Source organism: Drosophila grimshawi, unplaced genomic scaffold (genome assembly GCF_018153295.1).
Source record: "Drosophila grimshawi isolate 15287-2541.00 unplaced genomic scaffold, ASM1815329v1 contig_311, whole genome shotgun sequence".
In the NCBI taxonomy this organism is placed as follows: domain Eukaryota; kingdom Metazoa; phylum Arthropoda; class Insecta; order Diptera; family Drosophilidae; genus Drosophila; species Drosophila grimshawi.
The window spans coordinates 16882349-16904955 of record NW_025063098.1 but is presented as its reverse complement, the minus strand read 5'-3'; the positions used below and the strand labels follow the sequence as shown (position 1 = coordinate 16904955).

Sequence of the window (22607 nt, the reverse complement as noted above, 5' to 3'; positions counted from 1 at the left end):
CATCTATATATTTTAGATAGCATTCTAGTTCTAGATTCAGCCCTTATACTCTGATTCCTGTGTTATCACAGCTACCAGCAATATATTTTCGTGACTTACTGTGAAAATATAAAAACCTAATTAACATAATCTATTCCTAATAACTCTGAAGCTTTTGGGCAACTAACTAGAATCAAAACCAGCTAAATCACTGGTTGGCCAGATTAGAGCACAGAACGCTCTGTTGGTTTGATGGCAAATTCAATCAAATAAGTTTTCTGTTTCACACAACTTTCTTTATTCGTAACATTTTGTAGTCGCTTTGTACCATGTATATAATATGAAGTAGGATGTTAATTAAAAATACAAAGACAAACTGAAGATTAATGATTAGACCTCCAAGAGCACGGAGATTCATCTTTTGCAATTTTAGCTGCAGAGCAAACCATTCATTCTGAAAGAGAGTACAAATGAGTAATATAAAACTTATTCATCCTGTTACACTCACATTTCGTTCCAGTTGAGCCCTACTCGGGTAAGGGTATCGCAAAATGTTTAGTGTACTCTCATTACGTTTACCAACTCTTTCAGCGATACTGCCGAGCATACAGAATTCTGATACCTCAATAAGAGTTATAATTAGGCTCAATATACTGGCGTAATATCCGAATAATGTATTATTTTTTCCAAACAGTGCCTCAATTGTTAAGACTCCTTGTATTAAATTTATATAAATTTGGTGCAATATAAGAAAAGTCAGCGGATACTTGAAAATATTGCAGATCTCATTCATCATACGTATGAGTTGATAAAACATCCGATGCAATTTTTGCATTTGCTGCAAACGTTTTGATCTTTGCATTTTATAACGAAATACGTGATCTAAAGCAAGCTGCAGTTTCATGAAGTTGTAGCAAATGTACCAGATAAGGCAAAAGAGTAGCATATAAAATGCATTCCTCATTATATGAGTGAGAACAACGCACGCATTATATAAAAGTCCTATTTCACTAATAGACACCCATATCCAAAGAAATATAGATTTAGACACTAGTAGCGATAATGTGATCCATAAAAGCCGACGTAAGCTTGGAATCTCTGATGATGTGTTTCTGTAGATGTGTGGGATTTCCAGCTGCTCCATTTTCCACAGATTCTCATACAATCGAAATATCCTGTGCTGCCAGCGCTGTGCAGAGAAAATACAACTTCCGATTATAACTGTTCTGGCAACAGGAAAAGTGACGAGGAAGAAATTTATAAACTTATACTCTGTGAGATGCATCGGGAATGTTGTCCAAAGCATATATATCATATAAGGAGTAGCGACTAAAACCAGAACGATATAAACTCGACGATAACAGCACAAGAAACGCGATTTTATTAATCTTCCCGAGTGAGCGTTAATGTAGAATCCTATGATTCCACAAAATGCCAGCATATATGATATGCAAGCGCAAACGAAGTGTTTTCCAAAGGACATTTTAAAGGCCACTAGTTAACTGTTGGGTGTTGGCTTTTATATACGCCTAACCACTTTCCTAATTGATTAGTACAATCCACTTAAAAGTTTTGTGATAAGTGAAAAACAAATAGGAATTGACAGCATATTAAAATGTATACCAGAGTAAAGCTCTTGGATTCAATCAACCTTCCCCATATACCTAATCGCCTAATTGAGTTGTGTTGGACGATTTTTCTAGTCCATTGCACTGATTAAAATACACTTTGCTTTACATTACTTAACTTTTTCTTATTCCATTGGGGACCTCTTAAAAAATTGAATTAAATATTTACGTGTTTTTAGATTTTTATTATTGGATGATACAGATTCGTTGTACGCAGTTCGATACAGTTGGTCCTAGCGATTCGAACGCACCTTGTCCCTTGAAAATCGGTAAAGATATTGCATTATTATTGCTGTTATTTGCCTGTGTACCCTTGACAGCTCATTGCTTTGATTGCAATTTTAGCAATGCACCAATTAATGTATCGGATCCGCTTTTCTTATAGGGGGCAATTTAGCCAATGCAGCAATCTAATTTTTGTAACTGGTGCGAGCACATGCAGCAACCAAGGAAAACCATATTTCCCACTTTAAAAATGAATAAAAATTTTTTTATACACCAAGTGTTTGCTTACTTATAATTGTTTAGAACAGAACGATGGATAGCTCAGAATCGAAGACGAGCCAGAAACATCGACAGCAGCATATAATTTTACTCCCACCTAAGAGCGAAGACCTACTTCCAATCGTTTACGTATGTTGTCATCATTGGAGGCATATTCCTCCAAATCTGCTTGACCTTTGCCGTTGCCTCAAGCTGTGTCTTTCGCTTGCAGAGCTGCGGCACGTCAAAGTCATTCTGTACTACCTGCATGGCCACATTTATGGCTTCAATGGAGAAGCTATCGTTCAACGGCAGCTACAACGAATCCTCATGGTGCAAATCGATGCCATGGAATTGCTCAATCTTAGATGGACATACGTATTAGTTATATAAACTATAAGCATCTATATATTTTAGATAGCATTCTAGTTCTAGATTCAGCCCTTATACTCTGATTCCTGTGTTATCACAGCTACCAGCAATATATTTTCGTGACTTACTGTGAAAATATAAAAACCTAATTAACATAATCTATTCCTAATAACTCTGAAGCTTTTGGGCAACTAACTAGAATCAAAACCAGCTAAATCACTGGTTGGCCAGATTAGAGCACAGAACGCTCTGTTGGTTTGATGGCAAATTCAATCAAATAAGTTTTCTGTTTCACACAACTTTCTTTATTCGTAACATTTTGTAGTCGCTTTGTACCATGTATATAATATGAAGTAGGATGTTAATTAAAAATACAAAAACAAACTGAAGATTAATGATTAGACCTCCAACAGCACGGAGATTCATCTTTTGCAATTTTAGCTGCAGAGCAAACCATTCATTCTGAAAGAGAGTACAAATGAGTAATATAAAACTTATTCATTCTGTTACACTCACACTTCGTTCCAGTTGAGCCCCACTCGGGTAAGGGTATCGCAAAATGTTTAGTGTACTTTCATTAAGTTTACCAACTCTTTCAGCGATACTGCCGAGCAAACAGAATTCTGATACCTCAATAAGTGTTATAATTAGGGTCATTAAATTGCCGTAATATCCCAAATATGTATTATTATTTCCAAACATTGACTGAATTGTTAAGACTCCTTGTATTAAATTTATATAAATTTGGTGCAATATAAGAAAAGTCAGCGGATACTTGAAAATATTGCAGATCTCATTCATCATACGTATGAGTTGATAAAACATCCGATGCAATTTTTGCATTTGCTGCAAACGTTTTGATCTTTGCATTTTATAACGAAATACGTGATCTAAAGCAAGCTGCAGTTTCATGAAGTTGTAGCAAATGTACCAGATAAGGCAAAAGAGTAGCATATAAAATGCATTCCTCATTGTCACTAAGAGAACAATGCACGCATTATATAAAAGTCCTATTTCACTAATAGACATCCATATCCAAAGAAATATAGATTTAGACACTAGTAGCGATAATCTGATCCATAAAAGCCGACGTAAGCTTGGAATCTCTGATGTGTTTCTGTAGATGTTTGGGATTTCCAGCTGCTCCATTTTCCACAGATTCTCATACATTCGAAATATCCTGTGCTGCCAGCGTTGTGCAGAGAAAATACAACTTCCGAGTATAAGCACCTGGGTTACAGGAAAAGTGACGAGGAAGAAAGTCATAAACTTATGTTGTGTGAGAATAATCGGTAATGTCGTCGATTGCATATATATCATATAAGGTGTAGCGAATAAAACCAGAACGGTATAAACTCCACAATAATAGCACAAGAAACGCGATTTTATTAATTTCCCCGATCGAGAGTCAATGTAGAATCCTATTATTCCACAAAGTGCCAGCATATATGATATGCAAGCGCAAACGAAGTGTTTTCCAAAGGACATTTTAAAGGCGACTAGTTAACTGTTGGGTGTTGGCTTTTATATACGCCTAACCACTTTCCTAATTGATTAGTACAATCCACTTAAAAGTTCTGTGATAAGTGAAAAACAAATAGGAATTGACAGCATATTAAAATGTATACCAGAGTAAAGCTCTTGGATTCAATCAACCTTCCCCATATACCTAATCGCCTGATTGAGTGGTGCTGGACGAGTTTTCTAGTCCATTGTACTGATTAAAATACACTTTTGCTTTACATAACTTAGAAATGCTATAAAATTGTTATGAGTTTTTGGATACTGAATCATATTCCTGGTATGCAGTTCCTTTTAAAATCTGTAAGGATATATCGGTATTATAGCCTTTCTCTGCCTGTGTACCCTTGAAAGTATACCGAACTTTGTTTGATTGAAATTTTGACAATACACCATTAAATTGATCGTATTGATGGCACTTTATCCAGTGCACCAATCAAATTTGTATAAGTGATACGTGCATATCTTATCCTATACAGCAACCTTTCCTTTACTGCAAGGAAAACAATATTTCAATAAATTGAAAAGGCAAATCCAATTTGTTTATTTATTTATACAATAAAGAACGCTGGATAGCTCAGAAACGGTCAGTTCTAATGGAAAAACATACATATTTTAAAAACACAAGACGTTAATTTGATATCTATGTCAATTACCAATTGCTGCCAATTATAAAATCCAAGAATCTTTGTCGTCTTGAGGGTTTCTTTGTCCTGCGAACTTAAAAAATGCATCCCCAGGATACTAAAACTTTTCCTAGTTAATGCGACTCATTATGTTATGATGTTCTTTCATGATTCTTCCTCATTTCAACTCAACTGACAGAGTTCGCTACTGCAAATAGCAAGTTTTGGTAGATGACTTCTTGGTCTACAGTGTCCTGTAAATAGACCGGTGAGTATCCTAAGTCTATTGTCGCCTCTGCCTTCCTTGGTTTTTAGGTTGCAGCCGTATAGTGTATCTTCTTATGCCACAAAATGGTTCTGGTTCTGTTAAGGTCCTCTCTGCCAACCTCCTATTCCTTGCCTGTTCATCTTCCGCTTTTTCTTCACTATATCCTTATGACCCACCTTAGATCAAGCCTCACGAACTACTTCTCATGTAATCTCCATCCTCTCAAGTGCATTTCATTCTGCTTGAGTATCGGAAAGGATGGCTATATCCATTAATGTCTGCACTTTTCCCTATTGCATAGACCTCCGCTTGAAATATGCTAGTGCGGTTTCCCAGAGGTTCGTGGTAAGATATCCGAGGACCCACAACTCCCAGGCCTGTGCCCTGGTGGGTGATCGATCCATCTGTGTGCCATTTTATGGTTTTATGTTCAACTGAAAGAGGTTCGGCATCTCTCTGGCTTAGGATATGATAACAGCCAACCCCCTCTGCCAATATCCTTACCAGAGCTGCTTTATTTACATCATTATCTGTAACTTAATTCTTCTAGTGAAGGGAATGATAACGGATGTTGTAGGGTTTAGGTTGGTTCAACCCCCATACACCTCCATACACTTGTTATTTTCAGCCCTAATTAAACTATGTCACAGAGTGATTCTTCGAATTTTCCCCCTGCTAGGTTAACAATGTCATCGGCATAGTTCGACACTCCGGTCCTCAGCCAATCCGCTGAGTTCCCATCGGTGCATTCAATCACCAGGAAGCCAACCCGCAAATGAATGCTCGCGAATGAGACCTGCCACCTGTTATTCACAGATGACCTCCCCCAAGGGGATTGATTAGCTCTACATTTTCATAATTACATTATCTATCTATCATAATTTTGCATAAGCAAAGACAATATCCTTAATTCAGTATAATTATTAATAATTATAGTCCAAGAAAAAGTGTTCAATATGCCATAGACGAATCAAGTAAGTTTTACGAGTATTTTTCACACAACTTTCTTTATTCGCAACATTTTGTTGTCGCTTTGTACCATGTATATAATATGAAGTAGGATGTTAATTAAAAATACAAAGACAAACTGAAGATTAATGATTAGACCTCCAACAGCACGGAGATTCATCTTTTGCAATTTTAGCTGCAGAGCAAACCATTCATTCTGAAAGAGAGTACAAATGAGTAATATAAAACTTATTCATCCTGTTACACTCACACTTCGTTCCAGTTGAGCCCCACTCGGGTAAGGGTATCGCAAAAGGTTTAGTGTACTCTCATTAAGTTTACCAACTCTTTCAGCGATACTGCCGAGCATACAGAATTCTGATACCTCAATAAGGGTTAGGAAACTCAGGAAACTGCCGTAATCTTCGAAAAATTTATTATTTTTTCCAAACAGTGCCTGAATTGTTAAGACTCCTTGTATTAAATTTATATAAATTTGGTGCAATATAAGAAAAGTCAGCGGATACTTGAAAATATTGCAGATCTCATTCATCATACGTATGCGTTGATAAAACATCCGATGCAATTTTTGCATTTGCTGCAAACGTTTTGATCTTTGCATTTTATAACGAAATACATGATCTAAAGCAAGCTGCAGTTTCATGAAGTTGTAGCAAATGTACCAGATAAGGCAAAAGAGTAGCATATAAAATGCATTCCTCATTGTTCCTGTGAGAGCACCCCACACATTGTATAAAAGTCCTTTTTCACTAATAGACATCCATATCCAAAGAAATATAGATTTAGACACTAGTAGCGATAATCTGATCCATAAAAGCCGACGTAAGCTTGGAATCTCTGATGGTGTGTTGCAGTTGAATCTTGCAAGTCCCAGCTGCTCCATTTTCCACAGGTTCTCATACATTCGAATTATCCTCTGCTGCCAGCGTTGTGCAGAGAAATTACAACTTCCGAATATAAGCAACTGGGTTACAGGAAAACTGACGAGGAAGAAAGTCATAAACTTATGCTCCGTGAGATGCATCGGGAATGTCGTCCAAAATGTATGTATAATATATGGAAAAGCGACTAAAACCAGAACGATATAAACTCGACAATAATAGCACAAGAAATGCGATTTTATTTATTTCCCCGTTCAAGAATCAATGTAGAACCCTATGATTCCACAAAGCGCAAACGAGTTGTTTTCCAAGGGACATTTTAAAGGCGATCAGTTAACCAACCCTACATACCTGATCGCCTAATCGAATTATGAGTTAGGGGTTCCTTTGGGCTGATTAAAATAGACTTCAATTTACTTTTTCTTTAGCAATAACTCTATTCTAAATTTGTTGACCGGTAATATCAAGTTTAGCCATTCTCAATTAGCCATGTAAGATGAAGACTACTCAAACGTTAGCCTAAGCATGTAATTACATGTATATTGGGTATTAAACAGACTATTTAAACTTTTAGTTATTATTAAGTAACTGTAGTATATATGTATGCATACATATATAAACAAATAAAAATCATTTATAAATATACGAAGTGTTTATTTGCATAGTTTCCACAGCAAAACGCTATGATTCATAGATAAACAACAATTTTAATTAACCATTCAATTTAATTTTTTCGGATTGAAATTAAGTCACAAGAACGCACATAAGGAGAAAATATAGGAAAACTAATGTTGATATGTCTCTTGGCCAAGTACGTGATGACCAAATTAGGACGAAAAGAGCCAGAAACCTCGACAACAGCACATAATTTTCTATCCAGTTAAGAGCGAAGACACACTTCCAATCGTTTACGTATGCTGGTGGCCAGTTGGTTGGCCACAACAACACATAGCCAAATATGTCTAATGATGGTGGTGATATTGAAGGTACGAGCTCGCTCTTCACAGCAGGCATCGTGCGCACAGGTTGGATAAACCTGGTACAATTGTCAGAACGGTATCGCAATACTTTCCCACTGTCGATGTGCTCAAGTTGATTCGCGACAGTCCTTGGCCCATTGCAAAAACTCATCCAAGGCGCTGACAGCCAGATTCCGCGCTAAGGCTTTAACGCGCAGATTCCGATCGGTAGTGATGAGCACCAGTTCTGTGCGAATAAAACATTTTCCATCTGTGAATGCAAACAGTTAAATTAAGTTCTACTTGCCGCCTTAATCGATTTCCAACTTACCCCTGCACTGCTCAGTGCTAGCATTCTTGGACGCAGCAACCGCTGTTGCCAGAATTTTGTCATCATTGGAGGCATATTCCTCCTCAACCAGGGCAAATAGTGAAGCACTAATTACAGAGCCCTTTGTGGTCACACATCTGAAATAAAAAAAGGGACGAATTACAGATTTACAGTTTGTTAACTCGCATAGCGATTTACTCACTTCACATTATTTTTAGCCGATCTAATGAACTCAAGTGACTTTTTGGCACGCGTTGATACCTCGTCAAAATGATGAATTCGTTGCGTCTGCTTCGAGCTGCGATACGAATCCAACTTGACGCCCTTCGATAGTCCGTCCAGCTCCTTTACCACAGTCAGTGGTATAATGAGCGTATAGCGTTTGAATTCCATGGACAACTTTTCAATATCCTCGAGGCAATCGATGAAACAATTTGTGTCTGGCAACAGTAAGCGTGGACGCACCTCAATGTAGAGTTTGGAGTCAACGAGCTTCAAAATCTCCTCCAGTTTGCTGTTGCAAATCTGCTTGACCTTTGCCTTTGCCTCAAGCTGTTTCTTTAGCTTGCAAAGCTGCGTCACATCCGCATTGGCAGTCGAAGAACACATCATGTCCACTTCTTCGATTTGGTCTTGCTCAGATACAGAAGTCTCCAGGGGAATAGAATCGCCGCAGCTGTCCATGTCAAAGTCCTTCAGTGCCACCTGCATGGCCGTATTTAAGTCTTCAATTGTGAAGCTATCGTTTAACGGCAGCTGCAACGATTCCTCATGCTGCAAATAGATGCTCTGGAATTGGGCAATCTTTCGTATACGCTCGATGAACTGGGCGCGCTCTGAGCTACGCTGACTACACTCCCTGGCCAGATCGCGACCCAATGGCTGAAACCCACTCAGCACAATATCCTCGTCCAAGACAACGTTCAGCTTATTGCTGCTTTCGCTTTCTTTATCAAATTTGCTGTAGATGCTTTCGATGTGATCAAAAAGAATTCGCAGCTCCGCCCAGCAATCGATAAATGAGTGACTGAAGTAGATGCAGAGAATAGTCATATAATTATAAATATATGGATATAATGTTTTAACTTACTCTTCCGTGCGCACAGGCTCCCAAAGATCCACATTGATGGTCAGCCAATGTGTATATATTTTAATAAACTGTAGATAAGTATTGACGCGTGTTAATCTGCAAGATAAAATGTTGAATACGGGACAATTAGAGCATTATTACCACTTACTCTTTATCTGTGAAAGACTCTAATTCGGTCGAATCCTCCGTGAGACTGGCCAGCAATTGATTCACCTTACTCAGCATTAGGCCAAAGAATGAGTTGGCAAAGTTAAAACTATGATAGCGCATCTCACGACGATTAGCTGGAAGAAAGTATATGCAAGTTGAAAACTCTCTGCTGATAAAGATTATCAACATTTCTAGCTTACCTTTCAGCTTGTTGTGCTCCAGCACAAACACATTTAATGCCACCATTTTCAAGAGTTTTGTGCGCGACAAGAGATTGTCAAATTTGAGAGCTGCACTCAGTTGAATCTGCAGCTTACCCAGCTGCTGATACATGCACTCAATGCTGTGGATGACAATGAGGATGTTGTAATCAAAGTTGTATCCTAATTACATAAATCATGACTTACTCAGTGGCCGTGAATAGTTTGCCCACTAAATACAGATAGAGGGCCACAATCTTTGGCAGCAAATCCTCTGGTGGCAATTCATCGTAACAGTTGAGTTCAACAATATTTGATTTGTTCTTGGTTTTGCCCTTAAAATCGGTGCGATGCAAGCATCGCATGCCATCCGGATATATCCAGACTTCGCTACGCATTTGCTTTGACTTTTTGGGCTTGTTGGCGACACAGTGCATCGGGGATTGCTTCATTTCCAGTTCCTCATACTTGCGGCGTATCTCATCGAATAAATCCAAGAGACTCTCCTTGGCCGATTGTATGGCATTAGATGACAAAAGGCTGCGCATATAATAATAAACGGCCTCAAAGCGTTTGTGCTGTGAACAATAAGGAATACGATGTGAAAATTACGTTACAACGACTGTTGTCGAAAGTACACAACTTACATTATAAATAGCGATGATGGCCAGTTGATTATAGGGTGCTCCATTGCTTGGCACCAGTTCCTGGGCGCGCTGATAATACTTGCAGGCCTCGGCAAAGTCCGTTAGCTGCAAGTGATTGGCGCGATAGCGCGACAAGTCGCCCAAGCAGATGAGCAGACGTTGAGCGACAACCTTAACGGCGCTCTCGCAACGAACGGATATGTATTTGGCCATCAGTTTGTCGTAGGTGACTCGATAGAATTTGGCCGTCTGTTCGATGAGCAGCAGCGTATGGCTTTGGGTCACATCCGTGTTCTGCCGCCTCAGATATTCGCGCACATTGTAGAACAGCAGTTTCCAAAAGAATGCATCCACTTTGTGCTCGCACACGAATTTTAACTGGTCGAGCAGCAGACTGCAGAACGCATCGAGCAGCTGTCCGTGCAAGTAGCAAAAGTTCTTCCAATTCTGCAAGTTAAACGATCATTTTTTAATATATAAAATCAGACATCAGACACAAAACATGAAATGATGTAATTGCTGACCAGCGCTCGATGAATCAGCACTGACAAATTCAAATGAACTTACGATAAGAATTAGATTACGTTGCTGTAACACCATCAGCTGATCGTAGAGCTGAACTATTATTTTTGCATTTGGCATATTGAGCAGTTGCTCGAACCATGCCGGATGATCGGTGGTCAAACGCACTCGCGATAACGGCAATGGCGACAATGGTATCGGCTCCTGATGCATTCGAGCCGAATTAGTGCGTCGCCGTCGACGAGCCCGCGTATTCTCCCTCTTTGCCTCATCCGCTGCTGTTATCGCTGTTGCCGGATTCGCACTGATGCGCAATATGCCTGGTATGCCCACGTCTCGGGAGCCAATGTCCAGACTCCTGCTAATGCTGCACCCGCTGGTATCCAAAACGGGTGCATTTGCTCTCATCATAGGAGCAATGCCAACATTATTCTCCTTTGGCCTGCTCAAAACTGTAACTAAAGATAAGGAAATAAACGCTGTTAATTGCTGTGACTCATGTGTGTGTGTATGTATAATACATGCCTGGCCTTGAAGTGACTTTTGCGGCTGGCTTGGGTTCCGCATTTTCAGCATCCTCGGCTGCGTGGCTGTTGCTGCTGTCGTTGTTGCTACAGCTGGCAGCGATTTTGTTCTGTAGCCGTTTCGGTAGGTTCCCAATGATTAGCGATATATCATTTTGTTCTTTTGTTCCCTTTCGACTCATTTTTCCAGTGTTTCTTTGCCACCTGCATTTATTGCGATTTGATGATTGGTGCTTTTACGTGATTCGCTTTTGTTTCAGCTCTAATCAAAATGTCACTATCACAAAATTACGCAGAAAAGTCTACACAAGTGACAGTGTGACCAGTTTACAGTCACAAATTGCACGATAAATGCTTTGGTTAGCGCTGTCAGTATTTTTATTGCATTTACACACTGCCTGTGCTTGCATTTAAATTCGCGGCTCAGTTCGTTCTTTTATTTTCTTGCAACTCTTTGATTACAAATATATTCTTGCTACAAAAAAAAAAAAATAGAAAAAAGAAAAATCAACCACAGTTGTTTTCTGCAACAGCTCCCACAAAATTACCACAAGTGACTGAAATCTCATTTTTTATTGACCTCAAGAGTTCTTCAACCGCCAATACGGACTGCATTTGAATATCAGTTCGTCGCAGCCAACACCCGTTTTCTGGCCTCCAGCCCGAAATGTTTAGTTTTGCAGTTTTTTTTCTTTTCACAAAATTATTATTTGATTTTCCCATACAAAATCCAAACAGAGCCTACTGATTGTTTTGCTTAGATTTATGCGCCGTCATAAAATGAAGCTCAAAAGAATATTCATCGAAGAGTGTGACCAGTTGCAAGTAACAAAAATACCTTACGGCGAATTCGCTATTCGCTTAAGCTAATTTGATTCACACAGCGAACAGACGAATGAAAACAAACGCGAAACAAGTGCTAGATAATTGTTTTCTTTTGTGTTTTTAAGTAAATACGACTTAAATTTGTTGCAAACAATGGCTCAGGTTGCCTATGTGGACAGCATGCTACGTGAATACTTGATATTCCGCGGCTACTCAAACACATTGAAAGCTCTCGATGTGGAGCAGCGCAATGAGAAGGATCAACATTTTCGTGCAGAACGTTTAATCGAACATTTCAATGCTGCTGTCCAAGCATCGGATTTGAAGGCACTGCGCAATTTGTGGCTGCATCTGGATAACTATCTGTTCAGCAAACTGGATCACAACTATGCCGTGGGTAAGCCTAACTTCCACACATCTCTCCCTCTCCTGATCTGCCTGCTAAGCGACTTGTGTTTTATTGCAGCTGTGAAGAAGCTGGAGAATAATCTGCTCAAATACTATCTGGTAACGGCCTACAGCAACAACAAATCCGATAAGATCTCCGAGTTCTTTAAGAAATTGTCCAGCGAGCTGCAGCAGCAGAACGAGTGGAAGGACTGGTTCTGTAAGCCAAATAAATGCATATATTATTAAACTTATACCTGAATCTTTGCAGAGGGTACTTAATTTTTGTGATAAATTGAGTAATATTAGTGAATCAAACATCTTTGATGCATTAAAGTGTATTTATTATATATATATCCATCCACATCCGAACAGTAGGTGTGAAAACAATGCATGACTGCTTTTCAGTTAATTTAGTATGGATTTTTTTTACGAACATCAAATTTATCTGATTTTCATAAGCCTTTATTATAACGAAAATATTCAAATCTTACCTTTTGCAAACAAAAACAATAGACAAATTAAAGATAAAGTCGACAATGATGTCATCAAGAGCAAGGGTATAACATCTGCATTAGTATCGTATATAGTATATATATACTTATCACTGCTAATTTCACTTATTTCACAGACTTTTCATTCTGCAAAAATGCCGAGGAGTCGCCGACATTTGCTTTGTACTTTACCAAACAGTGGCAGGACACTTTGCTGTTGTCGCTGAGGAACTTTCTAACTACGGTGTATCAGTGCCTGCCACAGCCGTCCTTTGTCCGCGCCGAGCAGGAGGCGGCCCACATGCAGCGCCTGCAGGATGAAAATACACGTTTGCGTGCCCGTCTTCAGCAGCTGCAGCAGGAGCAACAACAGCAGCAGTCGTCCAGTGCAGCCAGCTCCCAAAATCTGAGCAGCGGTGAGGCTAGCAGCTCACGGCGTCGGCAGCAGCAGAGCCTGAATGATATCCTGCCCTTCGACATAAGTCCTCCGGGGCATATTGTCGATGACTTTTGCATTATTGCCTCCGAGGCGAACATTGTGGGACAGGCAAGTGATGCCCAGGCACGTGGACTTAAATTACTCATTCGCAACATTGGCAATGCCGGCTCGCCTGTGCTGACACGCAAGGATAATGTCGGCGACAAGTCCTTGTCGTCATCCAAACGCAGGTCAGGCAGCGTGGGTCGCAGCTGGATTTAGTCTCAATACCAAAATGTGGCTACAAACTAATTCAAAGTCGAAATTCTCTGAGCAGATTCGGTTCGGATTGGATTTAAACGAATTAGCCTTATTCCCGAACCGAATGCCAAGTCGCAGATTTGAGATTAGAGATTTAAAGTAAGCCAAAAAGACAAATTGAATTTTTGTTTTTTTTTTTAATTTAATATTTTTTATTTATTTGCGCTTCCTCTTAAATCCAAAATGTAAACGTACAAAATTATGAAGAGCAAAAATGCAGTTGAAAGTTAATAATTAAATTGCAATAAATAAACGTAAAATTACAAATAAATATATTTTTGACGATTCATGTGTGTGTATAAAAATCTGTATGTCAATCCATACAAGCAGCACAAATATAAAAAAGAATACAATATAAATTGTATAAACGGTATAATTGCATATAGTATATATAAATGTATCTAGAGCTGTATAAGATATATGTAAATTTTGCATAAAGTAGCATCGCTTTTGACTCTCCTAAGATACGATAAGATAAATGCGTTTTCAGCGTCCTCTTTTTTTTTTGTGTTTGATTTGTTTTTTATGTGAGGTGAGGGAGTGGGTGGAGGGGAAGCGCCCAATTGCGATTGTTTAACTCGATTATCCTTATGGAATATGTATATATGTATGTATGTGTGTGTGTGTTTTTTTTTAGTTTTATTTTTTCATTAATGTATGCATATGTATTATGATTTCGGGTTTGACCCGCTTTATATTCCCATTACTGCCTCAAAGCGCCGTCTCAAATGCCGGCAACGCTGTGGGCACAAATTTATTGCTCTCCTGGCTGGATGCAACTGCTGCTGGGCCAGCATTGCTGTTGTTGTTGTTGTGGTTGCTGTTGTTGCTCCGGTTGCTGTTGTTGCTCCGGTTGCTGCCAAAGCTGGGCTTCAGCTCGCCGCGCATGAAATTATTCTCCTCGGTTTGCAGAAAGAAATTACGCTTCAAATCGAAACTGGAGATGGCAACGCTGGCACTCGGACTGTTGCCCGCCTCGGAGGCAGCTCTCGAGGAGCCCGAGTGATCCTCATCGCTATTCGCCTCCGGTATCGTTGTCGACATAATATCCGTGCGTGGCACAACGGTTGCCATTTTGGGCGCAAATGTCTTTGACGGCGAACCGAATTGTCCCTGGCGCAACATCCTCCGATTGGCAAACGTCTTTGGCGAACCACTCAAATCGAGCAGCTTCAAGCTGGAGTTAAGCGTTGGCTTCGACGGCGCACCTGGCGCAGAAGTCACCTGCTTCTGGTTCTTCTGATTGGTCTGCGCACCTTTACTTGCCGCAGCCGCTGTTGTTGATTTCTTCAACAGTTCGACGGCGGACATTTTACGCTGAACGGGACTCGTCTTGGCTGACTTGGCCAGCAGCAGTTTCTTAAAGTCCATCAGCGTCGTCTTGCTTTGGCCAATTCGATCCGCACAGGTGTTCAATCGCTCCGGCGAATTATCGCTCCAATTGCGCGATGGTTGCTTCATCGGTGGCACATTCTCCTCCGCTCGCGTCGGTGTCGACGTCATAAACATGCCCGATGACACATTGCTGCTCCCTGTCGATGTGGATAAGATGGAGGACGCGGCGGCGGTTGCTGCGGCAGCTCTTGCCACACGCTCCGCTCGCCTTATGGGCGTGGCATATAGATCATCGCGACATGATGCGACGTTGGCTCCTGCCGACGACGCCTTGGATTGACTACGTCTGCTTTGCAGCGTCCAATAGACGGGCGCAGTGCGCTGAAAGGGCGTGGCATCTGTTGGGGGCGGCGCTGATGTATCTAATGGTGCAACGGACTGCACTTGCTCATAGATATTAGAGAAACGTTGATACCCTACAAACAAACACAAGACGGGTAGACACCGATAGACAGATTAGTTGAGCTCAGTTTAAGGATGCGTACAAAATTTCCTTAGCGTTTCATTTTTTTAGTAAGCAATTTTTATAGTGCGGTTATCAAAATAGCATAAAACTCAATTAGAGAAGCATTCCAGAGAGCACAAGCATTTAACGTACATACCTGTTAGATTATGATGAGCTGATTGTTTACCTGCATGTTGTGTATGCACCTACACTACAGTCGAACTTCGCTAACTCGAACCATGTATGAAAACTTTTTGCAATCTTGCCAAGGGTATTATAATGTTCATTATACATTCATTTCCATACTCTATTGGATACATCACAATTAAGGGTATTTTGATGACTCTTTTTCTACAAGTCGGACTAGGTTGAATCTGATATTTTGCCATAGTTCTTAAGCTCTTGAATTAAAAACTTGATTACCAAAAAATCTGAACAAGCCTAAGTATTATCAAAATCGGACAAAAATAATATTTAGCACTCAAATGCATAATCAGATTGATAGTTATTGCTCTTGAACAACTTAAGCGCTACTCAAATTACACTTTAAGGTAAAAACTCCGTGTAAAAGTTGATAAAGTTGTATAGAGTTGAGTTACAAAAAACTGATTAAGGCAAATTCGATTTGACGAAGTTCAACTGTAGATGGTATTACAAGAAATTGAGTGCTGGATGGATGGAGCTGAGTGGTTGTGGTGGTGTTGGTGGGTGGTGCAGTAGTTATATATATATATATATATATATGATATATGCATGAAGCCACAGCCCAGGTGGGTTTGATTTTGATTTTGTACAATGCCAATGAGTTGATGCGAATTTTTAGTTTTTTTTTTCTTTTGTTTCAGTTTTTTCTCAGTTTATTTATAGTTACTTACGATAATCGGAGTTTTTTTTTTCAATTATTTTGTGTTTATTTGTTATGGAATGTGATTGAACTTAGGTACTAAGCTACAGAGGCAAGAACTTAAGGTGCATAAGAAATTTTATAAAATATGTTTAGCCAAATCAAACGCTAATTTGTCAAAAATACTGGGGATATTTGGGATATATTTGAAGTTATTGTTTTAATTTGGTACGAGGTGCAAAAAACTACTACTACATTTCAATATATACACACAGACACACACACACATACATATACAAATATAAATTATGCAATAGAAGTTTTTTGCACGCTTTCGAACAATTTGGAAAAATCAGTCAGTTATTGAAAAAATTAGCGTTTTAATTTGTTGAAATACTTAAAAAATAAATGCATATTTTTGTTTTGTAATATTGGTTATAAACGAAACATAAACGGTGCAAAAAACTTTACAGAATTTACAATACACATGTGTTGTTGTTGGTTGTTAATTATTACAATTAGTTACAGTTGAAAAATTGACAAAAGGAAATAATAAACGTATAGGTATAGTTTATGTACATACACATAACACTTAATTAATGTGGGTTGTTAAAAACACAGTTAGTTAAACAATTAAGTAAACACAAATCAAAATTATATAAAAAAAATTATTCGCACTTAAAAAATTGGGTAAAAAACACAAAACAAAAAAAGGATTTTGGCAGCACTGACTGCATGAGGAACTGGAACTAACGTCAATTTTTAATCGTTAGTTAATTTTGAACTTCGAAATTTGATTTTTGACAACAGATATTTCAAGTGTACAGCATGGAAATTAATTATTATTTCTGCAAATTGGATTCATTATTTTCATTTTTAATTTTAAATTCGTATTTTCGCGACCCTATTTTTTCACAAATTATTTTCTGCATTTAAATAATGTATTATATTTTGTAAGTACTTGTTAAAAATAAGAATTATGTGTTAACTTTAAGCAACTTTCCAGGCTTGCGTCTTCAATTTCTTTTGTGATAAAATCTCTTTTGAAAACCTTTGAGCAATTTTATTGAATTAATAATGAACACTGAGGAAAAAGTATCGCTTTCAAGCAGGAAGCTAGGACTGAGCTTGGGCATTGAACCTGTGGGAATAGCTGAGGAGAAATTATGCTATGGGCAACACTAGCCCCATTGAACACGCGCGAGACACAGGCAAAGATGTGTTGCGAGATGAGGGGGGTCTAAGAAAAAGAAGGAGCCAAGGCTCAGATAGAGATAATTACTTGGTGTAGTGTTTGCTCAAGATGCACACTTAAAAGCGTGTACACCCAGACAAGAGGTAGAGCTACAGCGAGAACAAAGGGAACACTCGGAGAAAATTGCTGCTCAATTCTCGATTTCTTGATTTTTGAAAGAACTCAACTGCTTAAGAAAGGGAACAATCGTACTTAAGAGTCTTACATCATTTTGCGTAACAAAATTCGTTCTTGTAATACTAACTTTGTTATATGTCCTTGCCTTGTCGACATCAGCAGTTTCTTATTATTTTCTCCAAGTGTTTGCTTGCTACTATTTTTAGCAAAAGGTCAAGAGTTTAAGGACAAGCTAATGTGTCGGTGGTCTACCAGATTTCAGTTACCTCAAACTTTTGCAGCAGTCGCTGACGACGTGCGCCATTATCCTCATTGGGCAGGATGATTTTGAAAGGACGCAGCAGCACGCTCTCAACAAAGGACTTGTGATATTTGCTGTGTGGCGTGACACAGACAGGCAACTGCAGTGCTGGGTGTGTTGCAGCCTCATCCTCCGATTCCTCGCTGTCAGAGGAGGTGGCGGAGGTGGAGTCCTTGTCTGGCGCAGGACATGTTAACAAGGCGGGTGAATCATCAAAGTTTTCGAGAGATTTGTTTTTCAAATACGAAGAGTCAATGCAGGTGGTCGATAGCGAAAACTCATCGACCAGACGCTCAAAGGATTTGGCTATCTTACGCTCTTGGGGGGGCGTGGTTAACACTTGCAAATTGCTTAGATTCCTTAGCTTGAGGGAACTTGTTGCATGTGGCATGATGTGCGGTTGCAATGCACTGTTGCTGCAATTTTCCTTATTCATTTCGAGCTTCAGCTCATCATTCGCCAGCCTATAGCTGTTGTTGCGCTTGAGAGCGCCACAGCGAGACTTGGATGAGAGAGCAAGGGTTGAGCAGGGGGTGGGGGTTGGGTTTGCAGTTGCATTCGAAATGGAAAACTGCGTTGCAGTAATTGGGTCAATCGATAAATGGGGGGCAGGTGCTGGCAGTTGCTCTGCATTTACTTTCATGCGCGGCGGCAGCTGGGGTGGTTCTGTTGGGGAAATTGGGGATGTTGCCATTGTTTCGTGGGTGTGGGTAAAAGCCACCCTTAGCATAATAGAATCACAATCTTTGGGGGCTGTTGCTGCTGCTGCTGTTGACTGCTGTACACTTGAAATGCTGCTCATTGATGCGAATTTTGACTTGGAGAGCAACAAATTTGTATCGTTGTTAATATTTGAAGCTTGTTTTGTAGTTGTTGTTGTTGTTGTGGTAGTGTTGCAAAGTAGCGTGTTATTTACAATAGCATTTAGGGGCGTTGTGCTTGAATGATTGTTAACATTGAATAGTTGCTGTTGCTGTTGCAGTTGTTGTTGCAGTTGTAGCGCTTGTTGTTCGAGCGTCTGTTGTTGTTCTTGTTCTAGTTCTTGTTGTTGTTGTGGTTGTTCTTGTTCCATCTTACCTTCTTCCGTAGAGTGTGCAGAGGCTGTCGAACTGGATGAGTTGGTTGCCGTCGAACCCGTCGATGAATTCGATTTACTCGAAGGGGATGGCATCATTGCTGCATTGTTGCTGCTGGCGATGGTCTCGTAAAATGGATTCGTATTGTTGGCAAGCAATTGCTTCTGATCCTGATAACTGCCGCCGCCTGGCTGATAGGCTGGCATTTTGCTTAAGGGTGACTTGGCTACGATTGGACGAACATTGGCCACTTTTCGATGTGATGCAATACCGCTATTTAGCAGTAATAATTTAGCGCTTTTATTTGTCGTTGCTGATGCTGCTACGGCTGCTGCACTTTCACCCGTGTCGGCATCTCGTGTTGCACTGAGCGCACTTTCGGTTTCCTTCACATACGGCCCAGGTGCGAAGGTGGTGTGTGCGCCCTTTCGCCGCTTCAGGCTGTCCGAATCGTAAATGATGCGACCCTCGGCTGTTGTGCGCAGCACACGACGCGGCAGCGACGGCGACGGCGAATTCAACGATTTCTCCTCACGCAACTCACCAATCTCGGCGTACATGGGCACACTCTGCGTTGAGCAAGCTGAGTCAGCCGACGCAGTGGCAGCTGTCGCAGCTGTTGTCGGCAACTCATTTAGCGAAACATATTCGGAGGGTGGTTGTTGCTTGCGACGAATTATGTCGTTCGAATAGTAAATGGCGAGACTGCCTGCTGTTTGCTGTTGCGTTTTGTTGCTGCTGTGTTTATTGCTCCGGCTGTTGTTGTTGTTGTTGTTGCTGATGTCTGCTATGGTTACATATTCACCAGCAATATCGTACAGCTTGTCATCGTTAACAGCGCTCGCTGTCGCTGGCTTAATTGGCGGTGAGCTTTTGTTTCTTGCCGGCAACACAACGCGCAGCTTTTCGAGCATGCCGCTAAAAGCTTTTGTTGGTGTCTGCTTCAGCTCATTGAGGTTGTGGTCTTTGCTATTTGTGGGCGTTAGCTGTTCGGTTGGTGTATCCGATTCACAGTCTACATTCAGCTGTAGACTGGTCAAAGTGCGATCCGCATCCGTTTCCGCATCCGCATCCTGGGACTGCAGTTCATCATCATCGCTAGTGGTGGGTGTAATGATACACATGGAGGGTATGCGTTTGGCATTCAATGCAGTTTTCTGTTTAATACGCTCAATGCGCTCAACACCCTCCAGATCCGAGCACTCCGAGTACTCCAAATCATGGGGTAAAGGTTGTGCGGAACGTTGTAGCTCCTCTGTCGAGTGATCTTGCTGCTGCTGTTGATGCAGCTGCACTGCATTCTCTGATTTCACATTCCGTTTAATAGTACCCGTTCTTTCGAGGGTACTGCCTATGGTACTACTGCTGTAGCTTCTCTCTAGGGTGCTACTGCTAGCACTGTTGCTCAACGATCTACTCTGGCTGTGCTTGCCCAGAGAGCTGCTCCTTTCTGGCACATCCGGTCCGGTGCAGGCAGCTGCATTCATCAACGTGGTGCACACGGTTCCCGCCGAGCTCGTCGTTGTTGATGTCGAACCCCTGCCATAGAGCTCATATTCATTTTCCGCATTGAGCACCGTTTGATTCGACTGACTGCCAAAGGAGTAGCTACTGGTGTGCAGGCTCTGCTGCAGTGGCGTCATTGGTGGCTCCTCCTCCTTCAGCGTACGCAATCCACTATCCATATGGAAGGAGGTGTAGTAACCTTCTGTGTCGCAGCTATAAGCGGAACTGGTCTCATCATCCAGATGATTGGGATAGGTGCCCGTATCTGTTTGCAACTCAGGCGTAGCAGTACCTTCACTGGTCACACTACTCGAGGCGGAGGTGTTTAGGAATCGACGGCGACTCAACATGGACGAGGGTGGTCCACTGCTGTTGCACGGCTGAAAACTGGACACATTCAGCGAGGTATTCGATGCACTCGACTTCGGTTGCATGGTGATCTCGCTACCAATTGAGGCACGACCAGATTCGGAACTAGCACTCCAATTGCCGCTCGAGGAATGCGGTTGCTCCTCCTTGCCGGCAACATCCAGGCGCATTCTACGCTGTCTATTCAAGGTGGCCGTCTCCCTCATCTTCACCTGCGCGGCTGTTGCCACCGATGATAATTGGAGTTTGCCTCGCAACTGGCCGCTGCTGGATACGCTCATGCTCTTCTCCGAGGAGGAATACGAGGGTTTTCGTTCGTGCGAAAACCGTGATTCACTCTTCTGGGCAATTAGATCATGCACCACACACTCATCATCAATATCGCGCTTGGGTATTGCTCCTGGACCCGATGATCCGGCTCCTCCTGGCGATGCTAGCATCTTGCTGCTCTTGCTCGTCTCCGGTTTGTCTGTGGAGCTGCTGTGCTGGGAACTGCAACCACTGGTGTCCAACTGGCTGGTATCCACTTCCCCATTGCGTTGCATGAACTTGAAACGATTGCGACCCCATTGCTTCAGCGAGTTCAAACGGGTCAGGGTGCTCTTCCCCTTGTCGTAGGGCAAGGCAACAGATTCCTTTTTTAATATATCGCTCGATTTGCTGCGTCCGAACTTCTTCGTTTTCTTCGATCCGCTACTGTCCACGGCAGTTGGTGCAACTGGTGCTGGCGATGTGGCAGCTGATTGATTCTTGGACTCCGCATTGCTATAAATTTTCGATTTATATTTTTTTGTTGGGATTTTTGATCGTGTAACATAAAAAAAGAAAATACATATATATATATATGTTGTGGTTTAAGGTTAGCAAAAAATTAAGTAAGGTTTTATGATGTATGTAGATGTGTGTAAGAGTGACAGACAGAGAGAGAGAGAAAGAGTGGGAATTATAGTAGAGATTGAGAGAGAAGATAGTTTAAGGTCGTTTGCCAATCTATGATCAATTATTGTGAGTTGTCGAGCCCAAAGAATTAATTGCATTTAAAATAAGGTACAGTCGAACATTCCTAACTCGAACTCAAACCAAATTAAAATTTAAAGAATTTGAGAACTGATCGATTTTCATCGAATGCTGTCATACCGATAAAAAAAAAACAAAAAACATATATATTATGTTGAATATTTACTCAGTTATGTCTTCCTGATAATTTAATTAATTTGAGTAATGGGGAATTGAAGTTCGAGTTATGGAGTCAAAATTGTATAAAGTATTTACACTTAATTTGGTTCAATATGTTACAAGAAATAGTTCGACTGTATTTTTAAATTTTTATCTTGATGTTTTCTGCTTAATTTCATTTTTGTCAAAGAGGCACACAAAGAACAACAACAAACAGGCACACAAAGAAAGAAAATGCGATGGAGAATTAATGGCACAGTTCAAAGTTTAATTTTCAAGCAAACATTTGTTTCTTTTTTTTCATTTTTATATATGTATGCAAGCAGTTTCTGCTTTGCTTTCTGTTTGATTATTAAAGGCGATTACAACATCTACAACATTTTTTAAGTGGCTCCAGCTGAAAGTTTGGTTTTTTTTTTTGCTTTTTCTGGGGCAGCTGTGGCATGCACTTATAGGCTACGCACGCACAAAAAACACACTTTGGATGTGCAACGCTTAATTATGCCGATAAGCGACGCTTTTCATTCA

At 40.6% G+C, this 22607-nt stretch overlaps 3 protein-coding genes across 5 annotated transcripts in view; 1 reads left to right on the top strand and 2 right to left on the bottom strand.

Moving 5' to 3' along the window:
- Positions 1–7360: 7360 nt before the first annotated feature.
- Positions 7361–11465, bottom strand: LOC6567615 (telomerase-binding protein EST1A). Of its 2 annotated transcripts, none has more exons than XM_032739983.2 (10): positions 11152–11465; positions 10672–11084; positions 10105–10551; positions 9665–10035; positions 9458–9600; positions 9256–9391; positions 9108–9203; positions 8220–9044; positions 8018–8154; positions 7361–7957 (listed from the first exon to the last, which is right to left on the bottom strand). In XM_032739983.2, exons 1-10 carry the CDS (start codon positions 11330–11332, stop codon positions 7815–7817), a joined length of 2892 nt encoding a protein of 963 aa, XP_032595874.1. In that variant the 5' UTR covers positions 11333–11465; the 3' UTR covers positions 7361–7814. The 2 variants fall into 2 exon arrangements, with proteins under 2 accessions (XP_032595874.1, XP_043071106.1); XM_043215171.1 differs by having other exon boundaries at positions 10672–11078; positions 11152–11450.
- A 568-nt stretch (positions 11466–12033) lies between these two features.
- LOC6567616 (WD repeat-containing protein 91) lies at positions 12034–13877 on the top strand. The gene is made up of 3 exons (XM_001993964.3): positions 12034–12372; positions 12442–12582; positions 12994–13877. The coding sequence occupies exons 1-3, from the start codon at positions 12129–12131 to the stop codon at positions 13554–13556; spliced, it is 948 nt and encodes a 315-aa protein (XP_001994000.1). The 5' UTR covers positions 12034–12128; the 3' UTR covers positions 13557–13877.
- Positions 13878–13976: 99 nt separating this feature from the next.
- The window catches only part of LOC6567617, a 50835-nt gene continuing 42204 nt past the window's right edge, over positions 13977–22607 (bottom strand). Inside the window, exons 5-6 of one of the 2 annotated variants that reach the window (XM_001993965.3) lie at positions 19030–21668; positions 13977–15406 (exon numbers count right to left, since the gene is read on the bottom strand). In XM_001993965.3, coding sequence (XP_001994001.1) covers positions 14307–15406; positions 19030–21668 — 3739 coding nt within the window. In that variant the 3' untranslated portion in view covers positions 13977–14306. The remainder of the gene's footprint in view (positions 15407–19029; positions 21669–22607) is intronic. The other variant, XM_032739763.2, reaches the window with a different exon arrangement.